The sequence below is a fragment of the Ptychodera flava genome, chromosome 22, assembly GCF_041260155.1.
Source record: "Ptychodera flava strain L36383 chromosome 22, AS_Pfla_20210202, whole genome shotgun sequence".
Taxonomy (NCBI): Eukaryota; Metazoa; Hemichordata; class Enteropneusta; family Ptychoderidae; genus Ptychodera; species Ptychodera flava.
The window spans coordinates 33,495,312-33,506,644 of record NC_091949.1 but is presented as its reverse complement, the minus strand read 5'-3'; the positions used below and the strand labels follow the sequence as shown (position 1 = coordinate 33,506,644).

Sequence of the window (11,333 nt, the reverse complement as noted above, 5' to 3'; positions counted from 1 at the left end):
AGTAATCCATATTCATGTACTTGACGAGACTAAGGTGGTTACAAGTCCATGTGCTTGCCAGAAATTTGATTTGGAATTTCACTGAAATGTTGATTCACTATACATTGTAGTGAAAACTACAATAACACATAGGTTATCTGCTCCACAATTGTTATTCAAAGGTTGTTTTACCTGAAGCTTCCAGTTTTTATTGTTGACACTACTCACTATTCTAAATAGTTAGTATTCTGTCAAATTCCTCAAAAAATAAAAATATAAAAATGTAACATACAGCGACATGAAATTTCACACTGACCTATACCCAACGTATTGTCCAAAAGGAGCGCTGAAAATGGAAATGGCAGAAAATGCCAGGTTTTTTCTTTTTTCAGTAATCCATATTCTTCGATACCTGCACATGCATGTTCAGCTTTGATGCATAAAAAGATGACCCTCCCTCAAAGGCTTGCACAAAATTTTATGACCCTTAAAATATGCTTGGGGAAAAATGGTGACCCACTAAAAAATACCGACCCATCCCCTGTAATTTCTTTCCAAACCCTCAGAACGCTGGAATGAGTTTGAGAATTGAAATTAGTGCTTTCAAATTTGAGAGAGTCGAGTTGAATGTTATGATGTTAAACGAAAAATACAGCATTGAACAAAATAGTCACTGTCATATATGCTATTAGCTGTCACAATTTTCATTGATTTGTCGTAAATGGAAACATCAATACATTGATGATGTCAACAAAATCAGTATCGTGGTTGATTGCTATACACTTCACCCCGTGACCTGACACATGGCACAATTTGGACATTCTCGATGTAAATTGGAGGATTGCACAAGTTGACAATAAAAGTTGACATTTTCTTAATCATCTAAGAATACAAATAAACGAAATGAACGTAAAACATGTCAATTGTCGTGCCTAGACTGTTAAATCTTTACATCTAAATATGTCTATGACTATACACATATATAAAAATTTTTTCCGTTTATTTAGAAGTTTGAGTCAAAATCAAATTAGTTAAAATTATGTGTCTTTTACAAAACTAGCATCAGTTGCAATAATGCGAATGAAAACATTTTCATACACACAGAATCTTTCGGCCATCAAAGTTATTGCCAATAATATTTAGCGTATATAACCTGAGCCAGGAAAAGCAATTGTAAATGACATCCCTACACTTTATCATCTTGTTCCCAAAAGCTTAAAAGAAAACAAACTTTTCAAACTTTAGCTCGGGCAGGACTGTTTAAACATTACTGGTAGGTAATAAAACAACGACACGTAAATGATTGTTATGACTCCTTCACGTCACGATTCCCTTGGGAAGCCAGGCTTAGTGAAGCGCCTCCAACGGCCGTTCAGTGCGATTCGCTTATTCACTCATGCCAGTTGACTCGTCTATCTTCCGTCAAAGTTGGCAGCGCCAGTCTGTCTGTTGCCTACAGCGTTATCTGGTGTAAAATATAAATCTTTTGTCAGCATCGACACAATGGAAGGTACCTGTTTCTTCTTGTCCATGTGACTATCTTCCTCACTACCATGCATGTTGGACTGAAAATCGTAGGCCACTTTATGGACCACTCGTGTCATCATTCGTAGCAGATCCATACTTGCACTATGTTGATCCAATACTGAGCAAAGGGCCTTGATAAAGTACGACCCGTTTGCCTCATTCCTCCATGCATAGTATCCTGTTGGATAACAAAAGACTCTGGCATGCAAGTTACTGCTAATACATGCACCTAGAGACTGACATTGAGGTAAAACATTGGATGACGACTACAACGACGACGATAACGGCAATGATGATTATGGTAATAATGATGATGATGATGATGATGATGATGATGATGATGATGACGACAACAACAACAACAACAACAACAACAACAACAACAACAACAACAACAACAACCACGATGATGACGACACGATGATGATTATGATAGTAATGTAATTATGATAGTAATCACGATAGCAGTTGTTCATTTCTATTATGATACCATGGATCCAGTGAGGATGAATAGCGTCACGTTGATATACTGAGAGCAATAATAATACCAATAATTAATACATCGGTAACAATTAAGGCATAGCACGCCTCGGGGACAGATATTTGGAATCTAAAACTTGTACAATACTTTTTAGCCCGCTATACTTGTGAGGGCTGATATTGAAACTCATGGACTAAACAAAAGTTTTCACTTGTCAATTAGTATGAAATCTTATAGAGTTAACACAGGTTTGACGGCCATATTGAATTTCCATAAAAGCACAAAGAACAAGTTATCAAAATCAACAGGGCCTCCATGCTGTTATGAACTATGTATAACGGTAGTAGGCGCCTCGATATTTTGCACAGACTTTTCGTAAGGAAATTTTAGATGGTTCCTCGATGTTGAAATTAAGACAAATAGCGCCAACGGCACCGAGACATAATGACCGCCCAGTATTAGCGGCATTTATCAACAACTCCACTAACTGTGAATTGTGCAGACCATAGAGTCAATGTGCAACATATAGCTAACAGGCTATTTTTCACATTGCAATTTTAAGCCCATTTTTGTGAGAAAAGGGATATGACAATCATGCATGCACCTCTTGAAAAATTTCGGGGTTATTAGATATAACTTTAGAGTAAGAATGATGAGTGTAGAATTAGTAGCAAATGATCATGCTAAATGTCTTTGTACGCTGATTTTTTTAATGACTCAGTGTGCAATATTTCGATATCTTCCTTAATCCAATGCCTTTGTCAAGATGGTCAAGTAGGGCGGCAAAGTCATGGTCACCTTTTTGTCTCATACCTTGTGTAAGTTCATAAACGTTACATAAATCTTGCTATAGATTTGTTACTAATGACAATAACTGTGTTTCAGATCATTAAAGAGCAATCCATCCATGGCAGGTTTTAATTGTAATACATCACCTATTTAAAGGACAGAAACTCCTAATGTTTGTTCCTTGTAATTTTCTAAAGGCAAAGATTGACACAGATAAATTCACGATTTCCACCAATACTGATTTCATTAGATGGCATAAGAAGTCATACAAAGGAAAATTATTGCATTGCATATACGCTGTTTGCCTCTGGATGCAAGACCAAATTGTGTACTTCCTTGAAGGGGAACTTATAACGTCTTGGATACTTAATCTCTGGAATGTGAAAGTCAAAGTCTGTATATTGACTCAAGGATGTTTACTTAATGAAAGTGAGAATAGGTGAGATAGTGTTGAGACACTACATCTATAAATATCTTCTGGAAGTCTTTTGTTGTCTCAAGCTGTTATCACAGTCATCAGATAGTTCACACTTCACACCACATGAACACACAAAAAAGTTCCTGTGTAGGGCGGTCAGTCCACTTTCAACCGATCACCGTTATCAGTGAAGAGAACTAAAATCACAGACCAATCATATTTCAAGGCTAATAGACCATGTTTGAACGACATCACAAATCTCTACCACTATATCATGTACATAGAACGATCTGGTCTTGAAATCAATGCGCGTGTAAATAGGCCAAGTAGTTAGTCATGTGACTAAGTCATGTGATAAATGCTCAGGGTCGTACACAAATGAGAGAAATCTAAAACATAAAATATGTTGTTTTTATCGATTTTGTGGCCAAAAGAGGGTGGAAATCTCTGATAATTCCATTCAGTGCATCTTCATGTTTCTAGCATTCATCAAATGCACATATCTGTTCCAAAACTCATAAAGCAGCCCAAAATGCAGGATTGGTGTACCTTCCAAAAATGCATATATGGAAGGCCCCTAAAACTCAGTTACTTAAAAGTGGGGTCATCAATTTCCCATAATCTAACCGTTGATTTGGCTCCATTTTAACAAATCGGAACATTTACCACGGTCTAAACATCTGAAACAAATATCAACGCAGTCTGTTCAGCAGTTTTTGACTTTTTGTCGTTTACGGAAAAGAATCCTTACTCTCCGACACAAAACCCAATCACCTCCGGTCATTATGTTAAGAAAAATCAGCGGTCACCGCCAAAACCTTAGTACCAGAGAAACAAACCACCAAATATTTACGCGACACTCTATATTCAAAATGGCCGCCAAAAATGTGTTATTTCTAGGAAAAATTACATTTTCGATTTTTATAAAAATCAACTAGTAAAAACTTTCCTTTGCTCTATGCGTTTCAAAATATGCCCTCTCAAGTAGTGAGCCAAAAAAGTATTGAACAAGTTTTAAATTCCAAATATCTGTCCCCGAGACGCATTGTACCTTAATTGTTACCGATGTATTAATTGTTGGTATCATCATTGCTCCCAGTATATCAACGTGACGCTATTCATCCTCACTGAATCCATGGTCATCTAACATAAATGGAACAACCGCTATCGTGATGATGATGGTGATGATGACGATGATGATGATAGTGATTACTATCGTCGTCGTCATCATCATCATCATCATCATCATCATCATCATCAAACAGCAACAACAAAATCAAAACATCAATTCTAACTCTATAATCAGTACAATCACTATTGCCATGTTTATTATTATAAAAATCATGATTAAATCGATCAAAGTCATCATTTTACTGAAAACTTGAAAAACCCAGAGTGTTTGACTCTTGATCATTTTAATCAATATTAATTCTGACGTTGGAATCAATTACAAGCATTATGATGAACTGGTGAAAGACAATCAATGGAAAGAAATAGGAGTCATTTTAAGAAAATGCAGCTCACCATCCACTGTAGCATAGCAGATCAGAAAGTCTGCTTGAACCGGTATCCGTTGGTGGCTCGCTCCGTCTACCTCATCATACTTTAGGGTGGTACCGTCATCCAGTTTGTCACCCGACATGCCTGTTGGACCACATTGTTGATTGAGAAAGCAAACGAAAGGAAATTTCCAAATCAATTCGAATTTCAAGTGTTCCATGTTAAATACATTTGACTAAGTCTTTTTTCTGACAACATTAAAATAGTCATAACACTTTTTTGCAAAATACACATGTATACAATGTCATGGATATTATGCCTTTCTCAAAAGTGATTTCATTAAACGTACGCATCTTACGTTACGTGGAGATACCATTATGATGTTAGTAGAATAGTTGGCAATGCGGCACTAGACTTCTGACCTGGTAACTCATGCATGATATTAACTGACAATGACAAATTTTGCCCCGTCAAATCAAACTGTTGCAATCCTAATTTTGCCTCTCATGTTCATAAAATTTGCATATGAAAATAAGTAATTTATAATTATGTCATTTTAGTGGCAATAACATTTTTTCTTTTTTTTACCTGATGCCTTTTCCATTAGCTTTGTTCTGTGTACAAAGTACAGTTTCGTGTTCACATCATGTGAACAAGCCTTCAAAACTACTCATTGTTTTCAAAGTTTTTCTCGGTAATAATTGAATTATGTAGTCCGTGCGACAACTGCACAATGCCCACAGTCACGATAATCAGTATTGTTCGTTGGCAGCTGCCAAAAGACCTGACAGATACATCCTCTCTACAGATCAAAGTCCGGTGATACGGCTGAACAGAGAAGTCATGTGACAATGAGGATCAGAGAAAAAAAAACAAAGAGTTCTTTCAAAACACTGAAAGATCTCAAAACCTTAATGAAGTACCAGAAAAGGGATTATTTTATTCACCGAAGTAATGATTAATCACTTTTTTTTGCATTTAAGGTAAAACGCGCCTCGGGTATAGATTTTCTGGCTCACAAACTTTTACAATGCTTTTCTGATATACCACTTGTGGGGGTTCAGTTTTAAGCTCGTGATGTAAGAAAACTTTTCACCGGCTTAGTTTTTCGAAAATCGAAAATTTTATTTTTATACAGTTAACACAGGGATGGTGGCCACTTTGAATTTTAATATCGGTAAATCTTGGGTTATTTGTTTCTCTAGTACCAAACTTTGCACGGTGACCCCCGATTTTTATTCTTGATTTTAGTGAAAGAATGGCTGAAAGTTTCTTTAAGAAAAATTTGAGCAAAAGTTTAGATCTTTCACTTACTACCTTAATAAGACAAATCTCGAATCAATGTTATTTGTCACGCTAAAAATCTATATTCGATTGCGAGGTCGACGCATGCCATAAGATCTAGGTCAGATTAAAAACTTTGGATCAAAAAGCACGTCAATCTTGCTCGAAAATAGAACAGTTTGTTGAGGTATCGTACAATGACGATGTCAATCAGTCGATACTATCATCAACTCGTGACTTTATGTTTTCTAAGTCCTATTTTTACATCAACACAGAATTATCGAGTGACGGAGTCGTTTTAATGCGAAATGGGTATTTGAAGTTCCATGGGGAACCAATGTGCAAAAACCAACTTTACAGCACATCGCCAGATAAAGAATTGATCCGCTGCCAACATAGAAATATTTTGATATACTTTTCATGTTAAATGAGAAGCCTTTGGAAATTTATGTAGCTACAAACATACCTGAAAGAAAAACAGTTTGGGTTTGCCGGCCAGTGACTGACAGACATCGCCCTTGAAATATCCTGTGATAATGTCAACTGTTGTTGGTCCATCTCGACCGTATATGCAATCCTGATCACCATGAGACAACATGCTTACCGCAATACAGTCACTGTTGCTATGGTCTTCATTAGCGACTGAAATGTTAAATGTTGGGTAAAAAGTCAAAATGATATTTTTAATGAACAATATTACTAGGTAAAATATCACTCAAAGTATGACAACAACTTCATTTATCGAAATATTTAGTCTGGAGTGGATACTGTGATGGCTATACACAAACTTTAGACCTATATGATGCTTTCTATAAACGCATTGTTAACCTCCAAGATATCTCTCTCTGTGTTTTTATCATATTTGCTGAGAGAGAGTTTATCCTAAACTTGTTCTCAACCGCGACGAAAAAAGTCTACTGACAGCGAATGTTTGGACGTTTGAAAATGAGAGAGGATAAATTCATTTTCAACTTTGAAGGTCAAATTTTCGAAGGTCTACACTGAAGGCTAGTACATATTTCTCTACGCATTTCAACGCGGGTTTTTACAATACGATAAGTGAATCGAGGTACTTTCAGCCTGCGAAGATATGGCCACACATATTGGCATCCTGCTATTATCGGAAAACCTCTTTCGTAAAAAAATATCGTACCTTTTTGAAGCAGATCATTGATTTCTAACACAGATAAATCGTTGTATATATCGACAACGAAACCAAGCTTGGAGAAGGTGTGTCTGAGATTGTCAGCATCGACTCCTGTACCTCGTCTGCTTTCCATGTTGTTATTGAAATGTTCGATGTTGATAATGATCGCACGTCCCCGACTTCGGTGTGACATATGGTATTCGTATGGATTTTGGTTGATTTGTCTTGCCTGTTCTGATGTTACTTCCATCTCCTTTCCCTTGTTTTTGGATTTTTTGCTGAAACTAGAATGCAATATATACATGGCAAGTTTGAATGTCGATTCTGAAATTTATGGTATTATATCTTGATATAGGCACTGTTTCTCGAGCATCTTTGGGCTTTTTTAGCATCATGAATATATCCAAAAATCAACGATGAATTGAAATTTTATTCAGGCATCGTAGGAGAACAAGATAAAACCTAGTTTTATACTATATGTCGAGTATTGACTTTTGTGAGAGCTAGCCATAAGCTAATTTGACTGCATTGATGTCGATACCAAAATTAGCCATCGTTTTCTTCATCAGTTCTGAAGACAAGGAAGATGAAAGTCACGTTTTTGTTCTGCTCACCAATTTTCTGTATTTTCAAATTTCTCTTAAACGAGAATATAGTAAAACAATAATGTCTTTAAAAATTCACTAAAAGATAAAGCCCCGTTAGTTGTATCTTTTTGCATTTCGTTTACCCAAAACTAATATACACTCTAACTTTGGATAACAGAATCCTGTCATTAAGCCGTATTATATATGAATATTTCAATCTTTGGCGATGGGCTCGCTCGATTATTAACATATTTTGAGTACTGGTTCGCGGCGGGCATATATGACTCGAAAGTCCAAAATTTGTTTGGTTGTTAAAATCTTAGTCATACTTTTGTCGTTATTGTTTAAAAAACGTTCTGTGGTCGTACACTTCGGTAAGCATTTTTATGAAGTTGCCTTTGATTTCAAACCATCTTGCCGAAATGCGATAGTTTAGAGCTAATGAGGCTTTACAACAACGATTAATCTGCATAATACAAAACACACAAATCCACTCTTTCCTACACTCACTTGTACTGACGATGTGTGTGACAATTTCAAAACGTATACTGTTTTGTCAAAATTCACCGAAGCACGGGTCAGTACGATATTACACGATTGCTATGAACTACAACTATACGTGTGAATTTTTGACAAATCAATATTGACCGAGAAAGGACCAACATCTCTAAAATATAAGACTATGTTTCTGCTTAATTGAAAGGACCAACACCTCAAAAATGTAAGACTATGTTTTCTGTTGAATTCTTTTGAATACTAAAAGTATGTCAATCTAAAATGAAAAGACGATACATTAATTTTGACCCAGTCGTGCTTGTTGTACAAGTGATTGAACTTGTACTACTGATCAAAGTTACTGTATGAAAACCATTTCGCGATCAATATCGAGACTTGTTTATGTAGACTAAAATCAGTTCAAAGCGGGAAAACTTGCCTTGGTCGTCGTCTGCTCAATAAACTTTTAAAATCTTTATGTGAATATTTCAGTGCAGATATGCACAGTATCGACGGTTTTTGCTGTTTTGGCTGCGATTTAATGTTTGGGCACAAATTAAATCGCAGTGTAATCTTTATCTTGCTCAAAATTGCATATACAGTCCTAGCGGGTGTATACACACACTTAATAGAAATTAGTACATTCTCACACACTTATTTTAGCTTGAATATAAAATCATAGAAATATTGCTAAAGATGCACCTGGTTGGGCTTTAAATTATTAGCAATCGAAATCCATTTTTCAAAGTTCAATTACCCGAATATTCTGAACTTTGCGTCGACGTCATCGGCTGAAGTCATTTCTCCGGTATTACTGTCTTGGCTTTCATTGGACGGTGTCTTTCCGGCATCAGAAGTGCCGTTCCGTGTGTTCTGTTTATCGTCGCCACTGTTGTAGACTGTATCGGTGACATCGTCACTACCTTTGTCACAACCCTTCCCATTCGCAGTCAATTCCAATCCATCTCTTTCTAATATATCGGTAAAGCCTGTAAAGAAAATGCCGAAGCGGTTTGAGCATCAACTGACTCGTGCTGACGGTAACATGCAACATGCATCATCCGTCGAATATTAATTACCCAAGGCAGCGGCATCGTTAAATAATGAACGAATTTAAGTTTCAATTATTTTAAAGTATCTGACAGCATTTACCGCCGTGCCTTTATGTATGACGACTCAGCTAAATAATCCTTAAAATTGTAAAACAAGAAGACATGCACGGTGCCTATGACAAAAGAGGCACAAATACGCATTTGAACAGCTCGGCCATGGATGAATTCAGAATAAGCTGACATCAAAACTTGATCTTCATACAGACTGGCAGATTGGCGTGAAGTGAGCCTGTACTTAATACAACGGAGAAGCAGATCATAAATATTGGTCAGCTCAATTTAATTAATTTAATTTGGTTGATGACAAGTACATACCCCCATCCTCTGCCATTGTTTTCTGTTCTGAAAGTTAGTTGTAGGAGGGTGGCCAAAGTTAAAGCTAAAATGTTGACATTATACGCAACTCACGCCACTGAAAGTGAAATTTGATTTTCGTGAAATTTTAAACGCCATTTTTTCTGAAAATAAGTAGCTCAGTTACTGAAAAAATGGATATTTCCAATTAAAATCGATGTATGAGGCAGGTTTCATTAAAAACTGAAGAAAAAACGATAGAAAAATAGTGTTTTTCCTCTCCAAAAATGCCACTTTGTACTGACCGGCCACAGCGCTCGAGCGGTCGCCGCTCATGGCACGCACTTCTGAATCCAGTCAATACCTATTTCGCAACGGAACTGCTTTCGGGCCCTGTGCACGCTGTCATAGAACTGTGAAACTTGGCCAGGAAGTGGCAGACCATCCCATTTACATGTGGTGGTGAGTTTTTGTTATATTCTGGGAATTTTAGCCAGCAAACACGAGGTAAAGTGAGTACGGTAAATTCGGTGTAGATTTTTCCCATTTAGATACATATTTTTGCCATAAAACTTGTAGCATGCTCTTTTTAAACATCATTCCAACATTTCTGTGAAATATGACGAAATCTGTCCACGAGCACAAGTACGAATCATAAAAACAAAATTGTGTTCATTCATAGACCTCAGTACAGTGTGACTCAAGATGGCGGCGGAAGGCAGTCACACTGACACACCATTGACAGCCTGCCTGAGGCTGAAGTTAGGGACAGCTATTTCTTACAATTTCATGGCTGAAAATGAACTGCATTAAAAGACAATTGGCAGTTTAAATTGATTTGTTAGAATTGAGTGTTATTAAATAACATTGTGACAAAATTTCATTGTATTGTGAGCTCCAGTTTTTAAGTTATGTGAATTCAAAATTCATAAAAACATAAAAGTCCATCCATTTTTCGATGGTACGGTGCCGCCGCAATTTTGACTAAGTCAGACAAAATATTTTCAATTTTCAACACTCACAGTTTCAAAATCCAAGACTGTGCATCAGTCAAATCTTGATTTTTCCGTAATATTGGGTAAATCTGTGCACAAGACACATAGTTTAATGATTCCATGTGAAGTATAAAAAAATTATGGGTTGCCAAACTTGAAGGAATCGGCATTCATTGAAATAATTTTAAATTTGCCGAAAATTGTCCGCGAAAAAATGGCATTTTTATTGCTTTAAAAATTCATAACTTTTGATTGGATACAGCTATTTGCATAATTTTTTTTTTATTTTTCTTCTTTTACCCCATTCTTGCTAAAAATCCATTTAAACTGGTGTTATAAACAAGAGAAAAAAATGGCTTGGCCACCCTAGTTGTAGGCAGGCTGACAGAGCTTATTCAGTGGTGTTGTTTCAGCAACTTCCAATCTGCTGTGTTTATCTGACACGCTATCTTCGAGAACAAACGGTAGAGTTCCAATTGGTTGTGTGAACTCTATGGACAGTCGGGTTAATTTGAGACGGGTGTCATTGTGAGGTTTCCTTAAATATGTACCAGGTGATTGCAATGTCAAGCAGAGTTATGCAGCCGCGGACATGAGTAGGCGTTTACAACGAATTGTAGCGTCGCCAAAGTTCTGTCAGAATTCGGAAGTATGAAAAAAATGTTCTGTATTTATATGAGGCATGTATCTTTCATAATACATATGATAACGTGTGACTGGAGAGA

General features: G+C 36.5%; 1 protein-coding gene across 1 annotated transcript; it reads right to left on the bottom strand.

Moving 5' to 3' along the window:
* Positions 1-5,278: 5,278 nt before the first annotated feature.
* Positions 5,279-9,679, bottom strand: LOC139123307 (caspase-7-like). The gene is made up of 5 exons (XM_070689461.1): positions 9,635-9,679; positions 8,965-9,196; positions 7,132-7,409; positions 6,445-6,620; positions 5,279-5,308 (listed from the first exon to the last, which is right to left on the bottom strand). The coding sequence occupies exons 1-5, from the start codon at positions 9,648-9,650 to the stop codon at positions 5,279-5,281; spliced, it is 732 nt and encodes a 243-aa protein (XP_070545562.1). The 5' UTR covers positions 9,651-9,679.
* Between the last annotated feature and the right edge of the window lie 1,654 nt (positions 9,680-11,333).